The sequence below is a fragment of the Argopecten irradians genome, chromosome 16, assembly GCF_041381155.1.
Source record: "Argopecten irradians isolate NY chromosome 16, Ai_NY, whole genome shotgun sequence".
NCBI classification, from domain to species: Eukaryota; Metazoa; Mollusca; class Bivalvia; order Pectinida; family Pectinidae; genus Argopecten; species Argopecten irradians.
The window spans coordinates 32,134,743-32,160,940 of record NC_091149.1 but is presented as its reverse complement, the minus strand read 5'-3'; the positions used below and the strand labels follow the sequence as shown (position 1 = coordinate 32,160,940).

The window sequence follows — 26,198 nt, the reverse complement described above, 5'->3', positions numbered from 1 at the left end:
AAGTTTCTATTTATTTATGATGTCACTGTTGCTATGGCATCATCTCAAGAAATTCAAGATGGGTATTTAATTTGATGTAACATGGATAACAATTGTTTGTAAATCTATTCATTTATGCCAGAAAAATGAATGTAGCATTTAACATTGACAGGAGATGTGCACGAAGAAGTACATGGTTGTCGCTAGTTACCATGATACCACTAACGACGTCCATCTTGAATCAGGGGAGGTAATCGAGTTACTTAACAAGATGGTCCCGACACATTGGTTAGTTAGGAAACTGGACGACAAACAACAGGTAAAAGCAATCAGAAACATTTTCAAGATTCAAAATTAAAGTGTTGTTTTTTTTGTAATGATAATTAATAATTTTAAGTTTTTTTTTCATATTTAAAATTTATCTCAAATTACATTTAAATGTAGTAAAATACCCATAGTGTTAGAATGATCATGTTGAAAAAAAACAACAACTTAAAAAAAAATATTTGTAAGAAAATAAAATCCTGAAATCTAATTGGAACAAATTTTAAAAGTTTCAAAGTAAAAAATTTCAAAGCTGTATGATCTGTGACCATGGTATAAACAGCTTTTATACATTGTAGGTGATGTACATCAGTGTGACATGTTTAGACATCTTAATCATTTCATAGGAAGAATTCTTTTTTTACATGTAGAAGATTGTATTGAATTTGATGTGGATGTTTCAGGCCTGTTATGTACCTGCTGCCCTACTACAAAGTTTTACATTTAGAATATTGTATTTGATATTCAGAGAAATGTTTCAGGCCTGTTATGTACCTGCGGCCCTACTACAAAGTTTTACATTTAGAATATTGTATTTGATATTGAGATAAATGTTTCAGGCCTGTTATGTACCTGCGGCCCTACTACAAAGTTTTACATTTAGAATATTGTATTTGATATTGAGATAAATGTTTCAGGCCTGTTATGTACCTGCTGCCCTACTACAAAGTTTTACATTTAGAATATTGTATTTGATATTCAGAGAAATGTTTCAGGCCTGTTATGTACCTGCGGCCCTACTACAAAGTTTTACATTTAGAATATTGTATTTGATATTCAGAGAAATGTTTCAGGCCTGTTATGTACCTGCGGCCCTACTACAAAGTTTTACATGTAGAATATTATATTTGATATTCAGAGAAATGTTTCAGGCCTGTTATGTACCTGCGGCCCTACTACAAAGTTTTACATTTAGAATATTATATTTGATATTCAGAGAAATGTTTCAGGCCTGTTATGTACCTGCGGCCCTACTACAAAGTTTACATAAAGTTTTTTACATTTAGATTATGTTTTTTGATTATTTGATATTAGAAAATGTTTCAGGCCTGTTATGTACCTGCGGCCCTACTACAAAGTTTTACATTTAGAATATTATATTTGATATTCAGAGAAATGTTTCAGGCCTGTTATGTACCTGCGGCCCTACTACAAAGTTTTACATTTAGAATATTGTATTTGATATTGAGATAAATGTTTCAGGCCTGTTATGTACCTGCGGCCCTACTACAAAGTTTTACATTTAGAATATTGTATTTGATATTAGAAAATGTTTCAGGCCTGTTATGTACCTGCGGCCCTACTACAAAGTTTTACATTTAGAATATTGTATTTGATATTGAGATAAATGTTTCAGGCCTGTTATGTACCTGCGGCCCTACTACAAAGTTTTACATTTAGAATATTGTATTTGATATTCAGAGAAATGTTTCAGGCCTGTTATGTACCTGCGGCCCTACTACAAAGTTTTACATGTAGAATATTATATTTGATATTCAGAGAAATGTTTCAGGCCTGTTATGTACCTGCGGCCCTACTACAAAGTTTTACATTTAGAATATTGTATTTGATATTGAGATAAATGTTTCAGGCCTGTTATGTACCTGCGGCCCTACTACAGTCCAGGAGAGACACAGACGCCCGCCCTACTCCTGAGGGGATGGCCAAGGCCATCAGCAAATCTAAGTAAATATACTTTATATAAATTACGAAAAATAGGAATTATCAAATTTTGTCTTGGATAATACTGTCAATTTTCCTAGCCAAGAGCATTCAACTATGTATTGTCACATTACAGAGGTATCTGCCCTTGTCACATTACAGAATTATCTGCCCTTGTCACATTACAGAGTTATCTGCCCTTGTCACATTACAGAGTTATCTGCCCTTGCACATTACAGAGTTATCTGCCCTTGGCACATTACAGAGTTATCTGCCCTTGTCACATTACAGAGTTATCTGCCCTTGGCACATTACAGAGTTATCTGCCCTTGTGAGTAGGTATTGATTATGACATCATGTATTATATGATATTCCACTAACATCTCTAGGTAAACCAGGTCTACACCAGCATTTCCTTGCATCAATATAGATCTTCTTACCTCCCTTTGTATGTATATATTTTACATCAACGGCTTTGTATTTAGTCTGGTTGCATTATCATAAAGGCAGCTTATCTCCCTTCATATACATATAAACATCTGTCTCTTCTGCGTTTGTTAAGTCTTATGGAATATACATAACCATATACAAAGAGTATTAAAACATCACACAAAAGAACATTTTTAAAAGTGTCATTGTCATTACTATTGGATAAGATATCAATGTGCCACAACTGATTTGTTTTATTGTAAAAATAAGTAACAGCATAAAAATCAACGCCTAATAAGTACATCACTGAGTTATTCATATGAATATTCTCAATATCTAACTGACCGATATTCTTTTTCATAAATTCTTAAATATTAAATGTACGGTAAACTTTTCTACTTGGAGTTACTTCATTAATTTGGTACACAAAGCTCATACCATGATAATAGAACTAAGAAGGAAATATAAAAGAAAATGAAATATATTTGAAGAGAGCAAAAACGGAAAACAAATGCGCTGAAGTCTATTTTAAATGTACTGGCCTGGCTGTTAAATGCGACATCAGTAACACAAAAGTAACTTATTGTACCTAATGTATATTAACATTCCATTGTAACTTGGATGTGTAAATTTTACATTGATAGACAAGCTGTCCAGGACTTAGTTGATACGGAGGAGGATTATATCTGTGACCTCCGCGACCTTATCGACAACTATCATGATCCATTGCAAGATGGCAGCAAAGAAGAGTTTCCGGAAAAATTACTGGAAAAGAAAGAAGAGATCTTTGGGAATCTCATGGACCTTTACAACTTCCATAATAAGTAAGTGAGAAATAAAATACATCATTTAAATAAATATTAAAGAAATCTTCATTTTTAGTGAATTTATCAATACATGCATAGAACTGCAGGACTTGTATTGTATGCAATGAAAGACTTTGCTAAAAGTTTATTTTTTTAAGTTGCACAAATTATTTTTTACATCAAAACAGGAAGCATGAAGCTTGTTAATTTGTGCCCTAGTATTTCAATATCAGCTAGGATCAGCTACGTTCAATTTCATTTTGTGATCATTCAATTTATCAAATAATGCAGGGCTGTCAACTTCATCAAAACATGATGAATAATTTTCACTTTTGTGTGATCCTGTTTTTGATTGACAGAGACTTACTCCCTGAGCTGATGGCGTGTGCAGACAACCCTAACCAAGTGGCCGAGGTGTTTTTAGACAGGGTCAGTATCATATTAATGTTTAAGAACTAATTATAATTAGAGGTTTGGAGATGGTTGGTGCTGTTTCATGTAGCAGAGTTTCTCGGGTTGTAAAGGAGTCACACATGCTTTTTGTGGTTAGTCCACAAACTCTATATAGGGCTGTCTACCAAATATCATGTTTTCTTTCCCTTTGATATTTGGTATAGTCTTATCCACTCATACTGTGAAGGGAGCTGTTCTCAGCAGAGTTCTTCACTAGATCATCTCCCCCTTATTTAAAACTATAATCAGTCATGCAGTAGAGACAAAAAGAATCAAGCCAAATTTTAGTGTTATCTTTCAATATTCTAGAGTCTGCTGGCCAGTCTTCACCAAAGATAAGAGGATTGGAAATTAATGCATGACCAGATCGGTTTAAATTTGGGATGGCCAAACATTAGCAATATTTCTTCAATGTTCAGTTGATTTTTTTTTTCGATATGATCAATTTTGAATAGTATTTAAATTTGAAACTAAATATATATATATATGTACATATATTGAGTTGAATAGTTCTTGATCATATAAAAGATAAGTTATAATTACATGACCATCCCAGAGAAAGTTTTCACAACAGAGAAGTATAACTTGTGTTTCATATAAAAGTTTTTGGTGCACAGTGTATGCTTTTATTTATATATTATTACAATAACGTAATATCACTTGAAGTATATGAAATACAAATGTTATTCTGTTTTGATTTTTAAAAATTTATTTTTATCATTTTAACAGAGAGAGAGCCTGAAACAATATCTGCCATTTTGGGCAGGAAGAGAAAAAGCGGACAAAGACATGAATTCTGAGGAAATCCAGGCTTTTCTACAGGTCAGTATAGACTGAGTTCGAGGCTAAGGAGCGTTTTGTTATCAATATTTTTATTTTCTGTTATCTCTTTAGTTTAGGGGCTGCAGTGGCCATATTGGTTAAAATGTTGCGATACATTACTGCAAGCCCAATAACTCTAGATCTGGGTTTCAAGTTTCAAGTCTATGTTGCACAGTTATAATGTTGGTATTAGGTACTAACTGTTGGTCAATGTTTGTTCCTGCAGGAACTCTGACTTTGGGAAAAATCATCAGAATATTGACATAAGATTCATTAAGTCCATGTTCAGTAGGAGAAATACAAAACTTATAATTATCTGTAACATGTAATTTAAACAGCATGATGTTAAATAGGGATTGGATTTCGTTTTTATGTTAACCATGCTTGTATGGAGCAATTCCTCTAAGAATATATTCTATGGGGCGCGTTAGCGCCCCATATTGAATATATTCTTAGAGGAATTGCTCCATACAAGCATGGTTAACATAAAAACGAAATCCAATCCCTATATTTACACTCACACGACTTTTTATTTATATTTTATGCAATAAAATCGTCATTTGAAAGTGACGTAATTATTCAATAAAAGTCGGTCAAAAGTGGGAGGAGCTTACTCATTTGAACAGCGAATGGTGACGCTTCACGTAAGATAGAATTATTCATCCGCGACGACAAAAAAAGTTCAATATTTTAGTGTAAAATAAACATGACAAACAAAGTAAATTTCAGAGATAATTTTATTTAATCAGATCAGAACTTTAAATATATATTCAATTTTGCTAAAAGTTAATATATAGCGTAATAACATAAAGAATTTGTACACGGCCACATGTGTGAACTTGGTGACCGTTATTGTGCAGCGAGGCGAAGCTGACGCACGCTTACACACTTTAGTTTGCCGAAGTTGGCAAAACACCGATTTTCAAGTAGCTCAATGTGTTTGAGATGTCGTCTGACTTGACGGTATTACATCCTTGGGAGCCATGTGATTAGATAATCTACGCTTAGATCCATATCAAACAAATTCACTTGTGTTCGATGGATACAATGTATTTGTGGTGACGCGGAACTGTCAACACGTGGATTATTAGCGGTGCATGTTTTATAATACACATGATTAGATACTCAAAGAACAAAGACAAGAGGATATGTTTATAACTGACCTCTATCAGAGGGTCTCACACCCCGTCCACCCCAAAGGCTCGATCGTAGGACGAACATAGGCACAGAGGTAATGTTTACATTTGACACCCATCATTTTTAACAAAAATGAAAGCACGTCGCCCCGGTCGGGATATTTTTTCCGTTTCTTTATACAATCGTTAATTTAAAAATTGTTTTGAATCATATATAAATATAAAACATGTATATATTGTTTACATTTTTCCAAAATTCTATGAAAAAACAACAATATACACGTAATGTTGCGTCAAAATGTAAACAAAGCCATGTGTTTCTTTTTAAAAAAAGTAGTCCTTTTACGTTGTACAGAACATTTCCTTACGCAAGTTCAAAGTTCAATGTTACCATGCAGTTATGGTAAACAAAATCGGCTAGTATTAGCGTATAGTGACCAAGCCTAGCAAGTGTAAATATATAAAAAATGTATTCTGTCCTACAAACATCAAATGCAATGGTAACTGGTTAATGCCATTTTTCGGGGGTATTTGATTGCAAAGTACCAAAAGTTGTTGGACTATTTTCAGATTGGAAAAAAGCCCCATGAAATTTGGAAAATTATAGCCTAAATCTTATGGGAATGGGGCCGAATATCGGCCCTTGAGAGACCCCAGAAAAACCCTTGGAACCAAACATTTTTTCGACAATCGCCTCAACAGAAGCTGACATTTTGAAATTGTTTTATTGTGATTTAATGAAATCTCAGGCATATGACATTTTGGTTGTTATGGAAAGATACGGGAAGTGGAAGCGTTATAGATAATAAAAACATCATTCCTGGGATGTATAACTTCACAAGGTGTTATATGACACAAATCTACCGAACTTTTATGTTCATTTTTTGCTTTATTGAACGCTTATTAATCTATTTCTGGACTATACAGGTAACAAAACAGTTGTTTCGTGCCTTATCATACGACAGTCAAATGCCATGGTGTTTGGATCAACCCTAGGAACTGTTTCCCTCAGGCCTGGTAAACAGCTCATAGGGTTGGTCCAAACACCATGGCAGAAGTTTTGACTGATAAGGCATGAAACAACTGTATATCATATATATTTAGAAGATGGTAGATCTGTCTTTAAATGTTAATTGCCAAACTTGTTAAGTTGATCTTTATGTGAATGTTATGAATTATTTTGATTGGTTTCACATAAAAAACAGTGCAGACCTGTCATATCTTCCCAAGAAACAATGACATACTTAATATGTGGCGATATATATACTGATCTGTTTGTATGTTATACAACAAATGACATGTTTCTTTCTGTATGTTTCAGTCGTATAGTAAACATATTGGTGACCCTGACAACGCCTTCCAGGACCTCCTCAACAGACCAGTGGAGAGGATACACGAGTACATCAATCTACTCAAGGTAGGACTTTGTTTTTTTTAAGAGCCCCCCCCCCCCCCCCCCCCCCCCCGCCCCCCCCACCCCAGCCCCTTTGTCAAAGTTCTGCCCTTTTGTCAAAGTTCTGCCCTAGTTCTGCCCAATAGCAGAGTTTTGCCCCTTTGTCAGCATTTTGAAACTTTGTCAGAGTTTTGTCCCTTTGTCAGAGTTCAGCCCCTTTATCAAAGTTCTGCCCAATGGCAAAGTTCTGCCCCTTTGTCAAAAATTGCCCCTTTATCACAGTTTTGCCCCTTTGTCAGACTTAATTTACCTTGCTTATTTTTCAGAATTTCATGAAATACTTTTTACATGCTTCAGGCCGAAGGTGACTGTTTACAATTTAATTTTGTCTTACTATTTTTCAGAACCTGATGAAGTATACGTCTCAGGCCGGAGGTGATTGTTCCCAGCTGATGTCTGTGGTCCAGATGCTGGACGACCTTTGTCAGGAAGTGGACAACATCATGTTACTGGACAGTGTCCAGGGTTACCAAGGAAACATCCATGAGTTGGGCCCAGTCATTAGACATGTAAGTTTGACCTTGTTTATAAAATTTTTATTTGTGTCCAGAACTCATATCTAATGTAAATTTTCATAGAAAACTGGATTTTGAAGCTGAGATGACAATACTTACGTTTGTCTGTCACTATCCAAACCATGTGAAGTCTATCAGGCAATATCTCATATCCAGACATGGCATTATAATGTCAATTCCAAGTTACCAATTATTCATGGGTAAAGTAGGATTTACTGTTAATTTGTCCCATCATCCAGTTATTGTGATGTCAGAATTTTATGTGATTTTTGTGGGGTAACAAACACAAGAAGTCGGGACTTTTCAATGGTAACTCATACTTTGCCCATATCTATTTGGCCTCTCGAAACCCCTGTATTACGATATCACTAATGTACATATATTGCAATATCGACTGATCACTGTCCAAATGGCTGTTTTGTCTGATGTAATGATATTTAACTAGTTTTTTGGTTTAACCTTGTAATCATATCAGCAACACCAGGACCTCCTATATGTGGAAATGTAATATAAACCTACTTTCTTTTTTATTTCAGTTTCAAATAAAGTGTGGTAATTCATGGAAATAAATTTTCCCGAACTAACCTTAATTACGAAAAACGTGAAAGTTAATTGCAAATTCAAGTAAAGATAAGGGGAAAATTAATTATGATAATTACATATATTATAGGAATCAGCAAAGATGTGGGAAGGCGACCCTAACAATTCCGAGCCAAGAGAGCGTGAAGTTTTTCTGTTTGGAGATTCCATCTTGTTGGCGAGCGCTCTGGAGCAGGACGAAGATGGTGAACCAAAGAAACTACAATTTGAAAGAATCATAAAGGTAATTATTTTTCCCAGTACATACAATCAGATATATTGCCTAAAATGAATCTATCACCAAATGGCAAATAACTACATGAAAAAGGCTCCTCCTTATCCCTTGATTGGATTTCAATTACATTTGATGTGAAAAATCATTTGGGGAGAACAAACATTTTTTCATTTAAACGAGTTAGGTCCGACCCCTGAGGACAGAGGGGCGGGTTCAGAAAGGGTAATTTTACTGAAATTTAGATTTTAAGTCCTTTTCCTCTGTAACCCTTGAGTGGATTACAACCATTTTTAATGTGAAACATCATTAGGGAATGGCAATCATATTTTATTTAAATGAGCCAGGTTAGACGCATGGGTACAAACGGGTGTGGCTCCTAAAGGGGAACTTTGCTGGAATTTTGCTTTAAAATCCTACTCCTCCTTAACCCTTGAGTGAATTACAACCATATATTTATCATTAAACATCTTTAGGGGAGGAAAAACATATTTTATATAAAGGACCTAGGTACGACCAATGGGGACAGTACGAATGAGGCTTTAAATCTGACTCCTCCTTAATCTTTGAACAGGCTACAACCATATATGTCATGGAACATCTATAGAAACAAATTATTCAAATAAATGACATTGACCTTCATTCAAAGTCACAGGGGTCAAAATAGGCTATTTTTGAAAACAATTTCCTATAAATATAGAGACCTGATATTGGGCTTGCAGCATATACTAGAATGAAGGACTACCAAATTTGTTGAAATGAATGATATTTACCTTCTTTTAGGGTCAAAGTCATCAAATATTTCATAAACATGCAGCTTCAACTTAGAAGTTCCTTATACATGCATGGCCTTTATTGTTAGCCACTATTGTGACTTTAATCTATGTTATTTTGTGCCAGATGGCAGTTAAGGTCTATTGGCCTCTGTTTACAATTATTTAAGCGCCCTGGACGCTTATCATGGCAAATGTAGTACCACTAACATATCATAAAACAACATACCAGTAACAGGTTCTTTTACCTGTCATTTCAATGATAAACACAGTGTACTGTTGTACAACTCATTAAAACGGTACAATATTGTATGTATTGCATTACAGGTTTGGTTATAATGCTGAACTTCTGTACATAAAATCATACACAACATTATAGGTACAAGGCTGTAATACACTTGTAACATCTTCAGCTAATTCTGGAACTGTCTTTTGCGTCAGTCGGAATTGTTGTTGCATGTATTTTGAAAACAACAAAAGTATAGTCACCTTACATCAAAATAACTTCCTTTAACATAAAATGTAAATTGATATGAATAAGGAATTTCCAAAATAAATTATCTGTGATTTATATTTACATATCTACTTATATCTGATTCTGTAAATATTGTGGTTTCTACTTATTATGTTGTGATCAAAATTGTTGAAATTCAAAAACAAAATCTTGATCAAGATGACTATACTGACGGTAATTAAGCTATAAAGCAGGTGTGGTGAGAGAAGACCAGACTGGTTCTCTAGCTGATGTGAGAGATTATTTGGTATAATTCCTTACCTATGTGTAGCAGTGCCAAACTCGATGATATTTGCTGAATTTGATGACTAATAAATTCCTTCTGGTAGAGTCTAATGTTGTTGTGATTTATGTAATGTAAATAAAGTGTGAAATAACAACTTATACCAACCTACGCTGTAATTCTATAGGCATATACAGCCAGTGTTACACTATAACTTGTCTAAACCGACCCTTTTCTAATCTGGATCCCTGCGTGCCTATACAACATTGATCCAGGTAAATATTTTATTTACTAAATGTTCACCCCTTCTTTAAATATAGAGTCTTAAAGGGGATGTTATTTTATGTCATCTATACAGTTCATCTGACCTTTATAGACAGATTTTACATTATATACTGTTCATGGCCCTGTGTTCTTTATAGACAGGTTTTACATTATATACTGTTCATGGTCCTGTGTCCTTTATAGACAGGTTTTACATTATATACTGTTCATGGTCCTGTGTCCTTTATAGACAGGTTTTACATTATATACTGTTCATGGTCCTGTGTCCTTTATAGACAGGTTTTACATTATATACTGTTCATGGTCCTGTGTCCTTTATAGACAGGTTTTACATTATATATACTGTTCATGGCCCTGTGTTCTTTATAGACAGGTTTTACATTATATACTGTTCATGGCCCTGTGTCCTTTATAGACAGGTTTTACATTATATACTGTTCATGGCCCTGTGTTCTTTATAGACAGGTTTTACATTATATACTGTTCATGGTCCTGTGTCCTTTATAGACAGGTTTTACATTATATACGTTCATGGCCCTGTGTTCTTTATAGACAGGTTTTACATTATATACTGTTCATGGCCCTGTGTTCTTTATAGACAGGTTTTACATTATATACTGTTCATGGTCCTGTGTCCTTTATAGACAGGTTTTACATTATATACTGTTCATGGTCCTGTGTCCTTTATAGACAGGTTTTACATTATATACTGTTCATGGTCCTGTGTCCTTTATAGACATGTTTTACATTATATACTGTTCATGGTCCTGTGTCCTTTATAGACAGGTTTTACATTATATACTGTTCAGGGCCCTGTGTCCTTTATAGACAGGTTTTACATGATATACTGTTCAGGGCCCTATGTCCTTTATAGACAGGTTTTACATGATATACTGTTCAGGGCCCTGTGTCCTTTATAGACAGGCTTTACATTATATACTGTTCAGGGCCCTGTGTCTGTTAAAGACATACTTTACATTATATACAGACAGGACCATATGTCCTTTTTAGACAGATTTTATACTTTATATACTGTTCAGAAGGGCCTCCAGACACTTAATCTATCTGATATGGACAGGGCCCTGTGTCCTGCAGATTTTACATTTCCTGTATATATATACTGTTCAGGTCCCTGTGTCCTTTATAGACAAATTTAAGATTGTCCATCTGTATAAGTTATTTATAGAACTCCTAAACACATCTTGGACTGCCCCCTTCAAGCCTAATTATATGAATCCTCTGAGTAATTCCCCTGCTGGGCCCCTGTAGCTGTAGGTACATGGAATGTTGGTTAGATAAGAACTGTCTATATCTCTGCCTCTGTAGCTTCCTGTACATTTTCAAAAGTTCTATTTTTAACTCTCGGCATCTTTCTCCCCTGTTACTGACTCATAAACACAGCCTCCTGTTATCTGAGGGGCCCCAGCACTTGGCTTCAACTTACAGAGGGCAGAAACGTATACATAAATTCCTGGCACAGTCCAGCAGGAATATTAAGTTTATGTAGACAGAGCTAGAGGCAGAAACAAAGTAAGTGCAGAAGAGAAAAGACGTACATTTTTTCATCTTTTCGGGGTTTCTTTACCCATTTCTTTCATTTTTCGGTTCCCTTTATGAGTCTCACCCCATAGGAGAGTGGTTCAAACCAGACCTGTTGTTAAAGAGATCTTCATAAACACTTTTGCAGTTAAGAAACACCGACATCGACCATGATGGCTTCGCCGACTCCAGACGTTTGGAGTTCTGGGATTTAGAGGACACGGTCAAAGACAACTCGGAACCATTGTTTACACTCGATACCAAGTCCCCTTATTCCAAGCAGGCTTGGGTGAGAGCCATAAAGGAAGCACAGACACAACTGGGTAAGGACCTTTAATTGTTGTTGACTTCATCTATTGTTGTTTCATGAATGTATCGTTTGTAACAGTATAAACAACTACTGTGTACTATAAAACTAAAAGTTTTTCCGATTTTTAGTCCACCATTGATCATCACATGTCTATCAGGCTATTCAAGTTGTCTGTTTTCTTCATCTGTCCTCAGTTGTTCTAATATTAAAAAATGACAAATTGAGAGCCATCTTGGATTTTGATAGTTGAAGCTTAATTATTTATGTGATAGTGCTGAATGTTTCAGCCCTAGCTGAAGGATTATTCCTGATGATATTTTGTTTTGAGACCAATTTAACAAGTCTAGACCAGCAGATCTAGGCAGCCATCATGGTTTGGGCACTTGAAATTTGTTTTCACTTTTTCTCAAAAAGAACCAAAGGAATGATTCTCAAATGCCATTGGTAACAGAATCATCCTTGGCTCTTTTTGCACACGTTGTTACTGATTGGACAATAGGACGGTTGATAGGCAGCCATTTGTTATTACACTGCAATCTGTCTGTTCTCCAAAAATCTTGTACTGACCATTCCAGTTAAAACAGAATTTGATGAACCTACGTATACGCTGGAACAATAAAACCAAAAATATGACTTCAATATGTATTATCTGCTAATAGTCATGCATGTATGGCATAAAAGCATGTTTTCTCAAGCTTTATGTCATATGACTAATAGTATATAACATCCAGTTCAACCAATAAACAAAATCTAATGATTATATCTATACAGGAAGATACAAACAAGTCCAGATCATGGTTTTTTTTCCCAAAAATGTTGTGTACAACACATGGTATAACCACGCACGTTTGCTTACGCTTGATGACATGACCGATAACTTGACATCTGTATTTTGTTCAATTTTGTTTAGATGCTATATGGATGTTGATTATTTGACAAACCAATTGTTTCGAGAGCAGTTACCATGGAAACATTACAAATGCTTCTGATTGGTCAAAATTTAGATATTGTCTGATTTAGCTGAAATTTAATTTGCTATAGGAGTTTGAAATACAACAAATACAAATGTAATGGGTTTTGTAATATCAAATGTCATTTGGTTAACTTTTGTTGTCATGGTAACTATGTCATTTGGTCACTTTTGGTTGTCAAGGTAAGCTTTGGTTGTTAAGGTAACTCATTTCATTTGGTCAACTTCGGTTGTCATGGTTACCATATGATTTAGTCAATTTTAATTGTCATGGTAACCATGTCATCTGGTCAATTTTGGTTTTCATTGTAACCATGTCATTTGGTCAACTTCTGTTGTCATAGTAACCATATAATTTTGTCAATTTTGGTTGTAATGGGAGCCATGTCATTTGGTCAACTTTGGTTATCATGGTAACCATGTCATTTGGTCAACTTTGGTTATCATGGTAACCATGTCATTTGGTTAATTTTGGTTATCATGGTAACCATGTCATTTGGTTAATTTTGGTTATCATGGTAACCATGTCATTTGGTTAATTTTGGTTGTCATGGTAACCATGTCATTTGGTTAATTTTGGTTGTCATGGTAACCATGTCATTTGGTTAATTTTGGTTGTCATGGTAACCATGTCATTTGGTTAATTTTGGTTGTCATGTAACCATGTTCCTAGAATTATAAATTATAAGCCATTTCGTCAATTTGATTTAAACTTGGTCAATGGACGCATCACATAATTATGTCTAAGATGGAAAGACAACTGGGGCTTCTGATTGGTAAAAATTTAATATATTGTTTGATTTAACTGACATTTGTTATCAAAACTATAATGAAAATAGGGGGACTTTGTGTATGGATCAATTCATTAGTTAGAATGTTTGGTTCTGAGTTGATAGCTCAATCGGCACAGCATCTAGCTAGTGGTTCTGGGTTTGAGCCCCGGTTGGGACATTTTCTCCTCTCCTGTTAGATGTACTGCTACCTATTAAGTGTTTAAGGTATATCTTCCATTGATGATGATGTAGAAATGAATCCTGATGCCAGAGTGTACTGCTCAGTGTAGGATTCCTGGCATTCTATCAACACCTACAGAGAGGATAGACTAGATACCATCTCACACCTCAATAACATACTAGTTCTACTGACTTGTGGACGACTTCTGGAATCTTAACCTCTCCCAAACATTACCAAGGTATCCAGCCACTTATATATATAACTTGTATTACAGGTATCCGATGATGTTAATTAATAGGTACACAGATACTCAGTCACGCTAATTAACAGGTACACATATCTATACAGAAAGAAATATGGTTAATTAGCTTTTGGATAAACAGGTGGTTTTGTCCACACCATGCAAGTGCATTTTGGTCTTGTACTAGACAATAGACTGCCAATGTTTGGCCAGTAATATCCAAGTTAGCAATTGTATAATAGTAATAGTGTAATATGGGGCAAAACAGTAATTCCAACAGTGTGAACAAAATACTGTCGACTTTTCAGGTGATCTGCCGCCCCTCCTCCCCCCCCTACTTTATCAAATCACAAAAATGATTAAGATAACATATTAAGGGTAGGCACAAAAACAAATGTTCATAAAAACAAACAATAAACACAGATAGAGCAATATGTCAGTAGAAGTCAAAGTAGTCACTAATGGTATCACATCAACAACCGTGAGTTAAATAGATAAACGATATAGACACCATAGCAATGTGTATTGTGAGTTAAATAGATAAACTATATAGACACAATAGCAATGTGTATTGTGAGTTAAATAGATAAACTATATAGACACAATAGCAATGTGTATTGTGAGTTAAATAAATAAACTATATAGACACAATAGCAATGTGTATTGTGAGTTAAATAGATAAACTATATAGACACAATAGCAATGTGTATTGTGAGTTAAATAAATAAACTATATAGACACAATAGCAATGTGTATTGTGAGTTAAATAGATAAACTATATAGACACAATAGCAATGTGTATTGTGAGTTAAATAAATAAACTATATAGACACAATAGCAATGTGTATTGTGAGTTAAATAAATAAACGATATAGACACAATAGCAATGTGTATTGTGAATTAAATAAATAAACTATATAGACACAATAGCAATGTGTATTGTGAGTTAAATAGATAAACTATATAGACACAATAGCAATGTGTATTGTGAGTTAAATAGATAAACTATATAGCCACAATAGCAATGTGTATTGTGAGTTAAATAGATAAACTATATAGACACCATAGCAATGTGTATTGTGAGTTAAATAGATAAACTATATAGCCACAATAGCAATGTGTATTGTGAGTTAAATAGATAAACTATATAGCCACCATAGCAATGTGTATTGTGAGTTAAATAGATAAACTATATAGACACAATAGCAATGTGTATTGTGAGTTAAATAGATAAACTATATAGACACAATAGCAATGTGTATTGTGAGTTAAATAGATAAACTATATAGCCACCATAGCAATGTGTATTGTGAGTTAAATAGATAAACTATATAGACACCATAGCAATGTGTATTGTGAATTAAATAGATAAACTATATAGCCACCATAGCAATGTGTATTGTGAGTTAAATAGATAAACTATATAGACACCATATGTGTATTGTGTGTTAAATAGATAAACTATATAGCCACAATAGCAATGTGTATTGTGATTAATAGATAACTATATAGACATACATGTGTATGATAGAATAGATAACTATATAGCCACAATAGCAAGTGTATTGTGAGTTAAATAGATAAACTATATAGCCACCATAGCAATGTGTATTGTGAGGTTAAATAGAATATTGGAGTAATATAAACTATATAGCCACCATAGCAATGTGTATTGTGAGTTAAATAGATTAACTATATAGCCACAATAGCAACGTGTATTGTGAGTTAAATAGATAAACTATATAGCCACCATAGCAATGTGTATTGTGAGTTAAATAGATAAACTATATAGCCACCATAGCAATGTGTATTGTAGTTAAATAGATAAACTATATAGCCACAATAGCAACGTGTATTGTGAGTTAAATAGATAAACTATATAGCCACCATAGCAATGTGTATTGTGAGTTAAATAGATAAACTATATAGCCACCATAGCAATGTGTATTGTGAGTTAAATAGATAAACTATATAGCCACAATAGCAATGTGTATTGTGAGTTAAATAGATAAACTATATAGCCACCATAGCAAAGTGTATTGTGAGTTAAATAGATAAACTATATAGCCACCATAGCAATGTGTATTGTGAGTTAAATAGATAAACTATATAGCCACAATAGCAATGTGTATTGTGAGTTAAATAGATAAACTATATAGCCACAATAGCAATGTGTATTGTGAGTTAAATAGATAAACTATATAGCCACCATAGCAATGTGTATTGTGAGTTAAATAGATAAACTATATAGCCACCATAGCAATGTGTATTGTGAGTTAAATAGATAAACTATATAGCCACCATAGCAATGTGTATTGTGAGATTATATAGCCACCATAGATGTGTATTGTGAAAATAGATAAACTATATAGCTACCATACATAGCTAATAGTGTATTGTGAGTTAAATAGATAAACTATATAGCCACACATAGCAATGTGTATTGTGAGTTAAATAGATAAACTATATAGCCACAATAGCAATGTGTATTGTGAGTTAAATAGAAATAAACTATATAGCCACCCATAGCAATGTGTATTGTGAGTTAAATAGATAAACTATATAGCCACAATAGCAATGTGTATTGTGAGTTAAATAGATAAACTATATAGACACAATAGCAATGTGTATTGTGAGTTAAATAGATAAACTATATAGCCACCATAGCAATGTGTATTGTGAGTTAAATAGATAAACTATATAGCCACAATAGCAATGTGTATTGTGAGTTAAATAGATAAACTATATAGCTACCATAGCAATGTGTATTGTGAGTTAAATAGATAAACTATATAGCCACCATAGCAATGTGTATTGTGAGTTAAATAGATAAACTATATAGCCACCATAGCAATGTGTATTGTGAGTTAAATAGATAAACTATATAGCCACAATAGCAATGTGTATTGTGAGTTAAATAGATAAACTATATAGCCACAATAGCAATGTGTATTGTGAGTTAAATAGATAAACTATATAGCCACAATAGCAATGTGTATTGTGAGTTAAATAGATAAACTATATAGCCACCATAGCAATGTGTATTGTGAGTTAAATAGATAAACTATATAGCCACCATAGCAATGTGTATTGTGAGTTAAATAGATAAACTATATAGCCACCATAGCAATGTGTATTGTGAGTTAAATAGATAAACTATATAGCCACAATAGCAATGTGTATTGTGTGTTAAATAGATAAACTATATGACAATAGCAATGTGTATTGTGAGTTAAATAGATAAACTATATAGCCACAATAGCAATGTGTATTGTGAGTTAAATAGATAAACTATATAGACACAATAGCAATGTGTATTGTGAGTTAAATAGATAAACTATATAGCCACAATAGCAATGTGTATTGTGAGTTAAATAGATAAACTATATAGCCACCATAGCAATGTGTATTGTCTGGATGAACCCTTTTTGGTCTGTCGCTATAATTAGCTGTGATTACAGCTGATATTGTGATGTATAGCTAATAATATTTGCATGTGCAATATGTATGAATATTGGAATTTTCTCAATCATAGATGGCCACCATATTCCATTAAAGATGCTCCACCACTGACAAATGGTATATTTTCTCTATCAAACACAGGAGCAGACAAATGGCATTTTTCTTCAGTTACAAAAGTTACTTACTTTAAACCATTACCACAATTGAAAAGTTTGAGTTTTTAATTTAATTTTAAGTTAAAAAAATAAAAAATAATTTAATGCATCCCGAAAAAAATTCTGTGGCACTATATCCTATATGGATTGAAGTACTGATTGCCTATGCACCAAAAGCATAATAAATCTTATATTATAATTTTTGCGAAAGACATCTATATACATGCATGATTAAACACCAAGTATTGATCAAATGAAAAATGTAATTTATGCTTTGGCGATGATTGGAGCATCTTTAAGGAGTCAAAATTTAAATTGTCGTTATGCAATGAAAATTGATAAACAGTTATTTTAGGACTTGTATGAATATGTTGTACCATGGTCAGAAGATCAGGTCTGGAATTCTACAATAGCCCATGCCAGTGGGCCCTATAGGGTCCTTAGAACCCACAATAGCCCAGTGGGCCCCATAGGGTCCTTAGAATCCACAATAGCCCAGTGGGTCACATAGGGTCGTTAGAAACCAAAATAGCCCAGTGGGTCCCATAGGGTCCTTAGAATCCACAATGATCCAGTGGGCCCCATATGGTACTTAGAATCATTAATAACCCAGTGGGCCCCATAGGGTCCTTGAATTGCTGGAGATTTGCAATAATATGTTATGCAAATCATGATTTGATGTGCCTGATTTTAATGGCCTCCCCTTCTCTCCCTCCCCCTCCCATATATACACACAGCTTGGTATAGGTGTACTGTCTGTGCCCCCACCCCACCCCTTCCATATATACACATGACCCTAACCAACCCCCCCCCCCCCTAAGTCTGATAAAATCATGTTTATAAATGTTGGTGAAGATATGGAGAGAAGCCAAATTTGCCATCAGATTAATACATGGATAGCAACTAAATTGTCTGCTAGTTTCTCAATTGGTATTCCAAATATATCAAAAAAATTTAAAAACTTTATAATAGAGGAATATTTGGTTGCCATATTCCCACATAGTGGTGGAGGTGGGGGTAGGGGTATTTAGAATTGTTAAAAATGGTAAAAATCAAAGTATAGGTTAGAGTGGTATTATTTAGCTACTGACTTATACAGATTACCTAAATTGTAAAATTGAGTGATTTTGGAGCTCTCAACCATTTACTCGAATTAGATTTTTCATTCATGCAAAATCAAAATTGCCAGTAAAATGTGTATTTTTTTTTTGAGACTAATGTTGATAAATCTCATCTGAAATTGGTCAGATCACATACCCTGCATTGTTTTGGGTTTGACCTTGCTTCTGATAATCATGTAAAGTTAGATTTAAACCAACAACATTCTCCTGGATTGAAGCCAGCCCAGGCACTGGTTATATTGGCATATCCACAGGGATTAGTTCAGCTGATACACTGTACACATATGTATACAAAAAACATATATAAATGTATATACCCAATATATTTGTTTGTTTTTAACGTGGCCACTAGCTCCAGAATCATATCTGTATAGAAGCCATCTGTTGCTGGCACTTATCAGAGGATGTAGAAAGACTACAGGTACTGTGGCTGGGGAAGATTCTGTATACCTGGGGAGTTTCTGATATTGAAGGGCATACTCTAATATACAGACTACAGGTACTGTGGCTGGGGAAAGATTCTGTATACCTGGGGAGTTTCTGATATTGTAGGGCATACTCTAATATACAGACTATAGGTACTGTGGCTGGGGAAGATTCTGTATACCTGGGGAGTTTCTGATATTGTAGGGCATACTCTAATATACAGACTACAGGTACTGTGGCTGGGGAAGATTCTGTATACCTGGGGAGTTTCTGATATTGTAGGGCATACTCTAATATACAGACTACAGGTACTGTGGCTGGGGAAGATTCTGTATATCTGGGGAGTTGCTGATATTGTAGGGCATGCTCTAATATACAGACTATAGGTACTGTGGCTGGGGAAGATTCTGTATACCTGGGGAGTTGCTGATATTGTAGGGCATGCTCTAATATACAGACTACAGGTACTGTGGCTGGGAAAGATTCTGTATACCTGGGGAGTTTCTGATATTGTAGGGCATACTCTAATATACAGACTATAGGTACTGTGGCTGGGGAAGATTCTGTATACCTGGGGAGTTTCTGATATTGTAGGGCATACTCTAATATACAGACTATAGGCACTGTGGCTGGGGAAGATTCTGTATACCTGGGGAGTTTCTGACATTGTAGGGCATACTCTAATATACAGACTATACAGACTACAGGTACTGTGGCTGGGAAAGATTCTGTATACCTGGGGAGTTTCTGACATTGTAGGGCATACTCTAATATACAGACTATTTTGCTTCAATTGAAGTCTCCAATTCTGAAAACTTAGGTTTGGTTTATCCGTTCATGACCCTAGCAGTTAACAGAATGTTAAACTAATTAAAACCCAAATCAAAGTTTGTGTGCTTGTAACACCCTAATTATAGCCAGGGTCCTAATCTGTTCACCTGTGTGGAGATAGTCCAGATTTTAGTGTATGTCCTAACACAGTCCTAATCTGTTCACCTGTGTGGAGATAGTCCAGATTTTAGTGTATGTCCTAACACAGTCCTAATCTGTTCACCTGTGTGGAGATAGTCCAGATTTTAGTGTATGTCCTAACACAGTCCTAATCTGTTCACCTGTGTGGAGATAGTCCAGATTTTAGTGTATGTCCTAACACAGTCCTAATCTGATCACCTATCGGGAGACAGAGTCCAGATTTTAGTGTATGTCCAAACACAGTCCTAATCTGTTCACCTGTCTGGAGATAGTCCAGATTTTAGTGTATGTCCTAACACAGTCCTGATCTGATCACCTTTCGGGAGACAGAGTCCAGATTTTAGTGTATGTCCTAACACAGTCCTAATCTGTTCACCTATCGGGAGATAGTCCAGATTTTAGTGTATGTCCTAACACAGTCCTAATCTGTTCACCTGTCTGGAGATAGTCCAGATTTTAGTGTATGTCCTAACACAGTCCTAATCTGATCACCTATCGGGAGACCAGAGTCCAGATTTTAGTGTATGTCCAAACACAGTCCTAATCTGTTCACCTAGCGGGAGATAGTCCAGATTTTAGTGTATGTCCTATCACAGTCCTGATCTGATCACCTTTCGGGAGACAGAGTCCAGATTTTAGTGTATGTCCAAACACAGTCCTAATCTGTTCACCTATCGGGAGATAGTCCAGATTTTAGTGTATGTCCTAACACAGTCCTGATCTGATCACCTTTCGGGAGACCAGAGTCCAGTTTTTAGTGTTATGTCCTAACACAGTCCTAATCTGTTCACCTGTCCGGAGATAGTCCAGATTTTAGTGTATGTCCTAACACAGTCCTAATCTGTTCACCTGTCTGGAGATAGTCCAGATTTTAGTGTATGTCCTAAACACAGTCCTAATCTGATCACCTATCGGGAGACAGAGTCCAGATTTTAGTGTATGTCCAAACACAGTCCTAATCTGTTCACCTATCGGGAGATAGTCCAGATTTTAGTGTATGTCCTAACACAGTCCTAATCTGTTCACCTGTCTGGAGATAGTCCAGATTTTAGTGTATGTCCTAACACAGTCCTAATCTGATCACCTGTCTGGAGACAGAGAGGGGGTGGGGGATGTTTCAACAGCAGTAGCTCATGCACCATCCCATATATTAAAGGGGAAGAAATATATTAAACTGTAAAATTTACATTCTGTAAGCATACTTATTTTAATGCATTGAATCAAATATTAGTGTAAAACAGAACAGATAAGTGCAATAATAATTGTGCGCTGTCACCATAAGGGCTTAAAAAGAGAAAATTCAATTACCACAATTACTAAGCCACATTGATAATTTAAGTGCAAAATTGATTTTGAAGAAATTACAATGATTGCTTTATCTGAACGTCAGTGCAATTATACTATAAACATAAAGCTTTTAGCATGAATTTTGTACAATATTATTACCGCTAAAATATGTACAGTATACAGTACCATATTCACCGTAATACACCCCTCCCCCTAAAAGTGCCAATCTTCTTTTTCTGGAGAAGGAGTTGAAGTTGTATGAACGCCCCCCGTCCCATAGATTTAACGATGTTTTACATCATGTGATGCCTCGTACATCAGCATTGTATCCCCTGATTTTACATTTTACTTTTGAATCCTTTACATGTGAATCACAACATAATAATGTGTCTCTAAGGTTAAAAGGCATGTGCATGTTTACAGTAACAGACAATGTGTCACAAGTACAGAAAGAGTTAAAATATGGCTGACATTTTTCGTCCACAACTTACATTTTGGTTCACTAATAAGCACTTCCTTTGTTACAATGTGTTAAGCGCCCTGGTCACGAATTACAGCGAATACGGTATACACAAAGACTGATAGAAGCTAGTCTGCAGCAGATCTGTTTACTAAAACCTAGACAATTAGTATACAATACGATGGTACGTTAGGTCTTATGATGGTACAGTTTGGCAAACATTTATCATACACATTCATATAATTGTTATACTGCCAGCATTCATTCTGATAACTTGTAACAAAGCTTGTATACGTTCAGCCAACACATTAGGGTGAGGAAGCCAGAAACTTCTAACAATGAGATTTGTTTTTATTGCATTGCCAATATAACTTTAAACCAATTTCCTTTTACAATTACTGCTGCTGATGTAAATCGTAACAGCGTAGAATACCTTTGCAGATTCATGCATAAAATAACAAGCCATGCGATAACATTAATCTGTCACCATGATGATTTCTAGTAAAAGCAAAGTATCTTGAAACATATATCGGCGAATTTCACTAAAAATATATTGCAAAATTGAAAAATATTCGATTTTATTTTTAGAATTTCCCAAATATTTTATTCAAATAACCGGAGGTCATGTAAAAGTCTATTCAAATACACGGAGTTGAAAAACAAAGATAAAGAAGGGACAAACCGGGACCACAGAATTTTATGCAAATAAGCGAAATATTCAAATAACCGTTATTCGATTATGTGGAGTCCTCTGTACTAAATTTGGCAATTTTTATTTCAAAACAGGTTCCTAAAGACACACACGGGAATTTAAAAATTGACAAGAAATTCCAGTACAAATTATGTAGATGTCAGTTTACGAAAAATTATCTCTATTTACTTGCATCGCATAATTCGCAAAAATAAATCACACACGAAAAAAATTGGTTTACAGCACAACATTGATTCAATTAAGAGTTTAGTGGACATTTATTGACTGACCTTGACCGTCATTTAAGGTCACAGCTCAAAGAGGCTAAAATCTTTTAAATGTCTTCTTGTGAATAACTAAGAGGATTAGAGACCTGATATTAGGCTTTAGCATAAAGGGCTACCAAGTCTGTTCAAATGAATGAATGACCTTCATTCAATATTAACAGGGTTCAAATGGGCTAAAATCTTTGAAACATCTTCTTGTCAATAATTAAGAACCTATAGAACTTATATTTGGCCTGTAGCATCTATGCTGGGGTGACTTCCATTGAAGGTTCACTAGCATCAAAAAATCGGCTAATATCTATACGGCTTCCTGTCAATAACTAAAATCCATAAGGGATTAGCATTTAAGAAAATGTCTCTTAAAAGAGTTTATTTCAAATCAACGACTTTGCCTTTATTCATAGTCAGAGGGGTCAAAAGCTAAAATATCTTACTGTGTATTTCATTATAATCATTAAACTTTATCGTAAAAACTATTCAATATAAGACCCCCGGACCCCTCTAACACCGAATTCTCGCGCCTTTGGGCGTTTGCAGATTCATCAAAATGCATCGAAAAACTCATCTAAGCCATTCTAAATTGTAATTTTTTCCCGGGGGAGACCCCCGGACCCCCCAAACACCCAATTTCTCGTGCTTTTGGGCGATCGCAAAATCATCAAAATACATAAAACTCATCCAGGGGGTCACCCTCAGACCCCTAATAAAACACCAAAATCTTGCGCCTTCGACGCTCACACGCTAATTTGGCCAATTTGCGTATTCGTTAATTTCCTTTTAGCGACCCCACTGTCTATAAATGTGTACAAGGATTAAATTTAGTGATATATGAAAAAAGTACATAAAGCATATATTATATGGTTTGGGAGTTGAATTAATCTCCTCCTGTAGGTGTGGCGGAACGGGGGGGGGTTACAAAATATTGAGGACCTTTGCCCACCCCATGACGTTTCATCTTCCTACGCCACTGCCTATAGCATAAAGGGCTACCAAGTATGTTCAACTGAATGACCTTGACCTTCATTCAATATTACAGGGTTCAAATTGGCAAAAATCTTTTAAACATCGTCTTGTCAATAATTAAGACCCCTATAGACCTGATTTTTGGCCTGTAGCATCAATGCTTGGGTGACTTCCATTGAAGGTCACTGGCATTCAAAAGGCTAATATCTATACGACTTCTTGTCAATAACTAAAATCCATAGATACCATGCATGGAGGACTACCAAGTTTTTCAAATGAACGACCTTCACCTTTATTCATAGTCACAGTGGTCAAAAGCTAAAATATCTTACTGTGTATTTCATTATTTATTGTATTAATATAATATAATGAGATGACCGTTAAGGCCCATTTGGCCTCTTGTTATAAGCCCAAAACCCTGACCACACATGTGGATTATTATTATAATTCCAGAGTTGGGACAGTTCATTATGAAGTTACAGGGCTGGCTAGGTAGTGGATCTATACATCTCAAAAGTCTCAATTGAAAGGATTCTGAGCACTATATGTTTGTGTACTGACAGGAATGTTTGATTTATTGAGGAAAAACTGCCTGTATGTTATCTTTCTGTGGCAGTCGGCAATAACAGGTTTCTCATTAGGAGAGAAAAGCATTAAGTTAAAACAACTGACGAAATAAAAGTCCATCATGTTACATAATATGAAAACTTCAAATCCGCCCTACAGACACATTGGGAGCTAAAGCATGTATGTATACCTGGTGGTATAAAGATTAAAGGAGATTTATAAGAATATGCAAGATATTTGATCGCTGCCTCAAAAACCAAATTTTGTAAACGTAGGAGTTTTATTGTGTTATAGTTACCTTGCCTCATCTGTGGTCGTCCCCTATGTGCATCCTGCATCCTTAAACTTTTCATTTAAATGTTAAATGACTTTTTCTCAATAACTGACAAGCTAGCCTGGGGTACTAATAAGTACTATGATTACCAGATAGAAGGTGAGGGATTTGGATCCATTAGAAATTCAAGATGGCTGTTATGACACCTAAAGAATATTGGTCTAAACTGAGGTTTTCAAGGACAATGAATATAATGGCAATGGTTGGTGTGATGAGGTCTGCAGGGATCCAAAATAGAATATAAAAGCAGTTAAGGACAATACTTAAAATGGATATCCTGAAAAATCATTGTGATATTTTGGCAGTAATTCCATCAAAGGTTTGAGATATTATCTTACCTTAACTACTAAACCCTTAGGATTTTACCTTGACAACTAAACCCTTAGGATCTTATAACCTTGATAACTATTTCCTGTAGGATCTTATTTGACTACTTTTTCCCTTAGGATCTTATCTTGACTACTTTTTCCCTTTGGATCTTATCTTGACTACTTTTTCCCTTCGGATCTTATCTTGACTACTATTTCCCTTAGGATCTTACCTTGACTACTATTTCCCTGAGGATCTTACCTTGACTACTATTTCCCTGAGGATCTTACCTTGACTACTATTTCCCTTAGGATCTTACCTTGACTACTATTTTCCTTAGGACGTTACCTTGACTACTATTTCCTTGAGGATCTTACCTTGACAACTATTTCCTTTAGGATCTTACCTTGACTACAATTTCCCTTAGGATCTTACCTTGATTACTATTTCCCTAAGGATCTTACCATGTTTACTATTTCCTTTAGGATCTTACCTTGACTACTATTTCCCTTAGGATCTTACCTTGACTACTATTTCCCTTAGGATCTTACCTTGACTACTATTTCCCTAAGGATCTTACCTTGACTACTATTTCCCTTAGGATCTTACCTTGACTACTATTTCCCTAAGGATCTTACCTTGATTACTATTTCCCTAAGGATCTTATCGTGACTACTATTTCCCTTAGGATCTTACCATGTTTACTATTTCCTTTAGGATCTTACCTTGACTACTATTTCCCTTAGGATCTTACCTTGACTACTATTTCCCTTAGGATCTTACCTTGACTACTATTTCCCTTAGGATCTTACCATGTTTACTATTTCCTTTAGGATCTTACCTTGACTACTATTTCCTTTAGGATCTTACCTTGACTACTATTTCCCTAAGGATCTTACCCTGACTACCATTTCCCTTTGGATCTTACCTTGACTACTATTTCCCTTAGGATCTTACCATGTTTA

General features: G+C 35.0%; 1 protein-coding gene across 6 annotated transcripts in view; it reads left to right on the top strand.

The window, feature by feature from the left end:
* The window catches only part of LOC138310319 (twitchin-like), a 136,389-nt gene that overhangs the window by 7,461 nt on the left and 102,730 nt on the right, over positions 1 to 26,198 (top strand). For all 6 annotated transcript variants that reach the window (XM_069251486.1, XM_069251487.1, XM_069251485.1 and 3 more), the window contains exons 6-14: positions 152 to 298; positions 1,895 to 1,989; positions 3,039 to 3,218; positions 3,560 to 3,629; positions 4,383 to 4,475; positions 6,933 to 7,028; positions 7,409 to 7,573; positions 8,250 to 8,402; positions 11,873 to 12,047. In XM_069251486.1, coding sequence (XP_069107587.1) covers positions 152 to 298; positions 1,895 to 1,989; positions 3,039 to 3,218; positions 3,560 to 3,629; positions 4,383 to 4,475; positions 6,933 to 7,028; positions 7,409 to 7,573; positions 8,250 to 8,402; positions 11,873 to 12,047 — 1,174 coding nt within the window. The remainder of the gene's footprint in view (positions 1 to 151; positions 299 to 1,894; positions 1,990 to 3,038; positions 3,219 to 3,559; positions 3,630 to 4,382; positions 4,476 to 6,932; positions 7,029 to 7,408; positions 7,574 to 8,249; positions 8,403 to 11,872; positions 12,048 to 26,198) is intronic.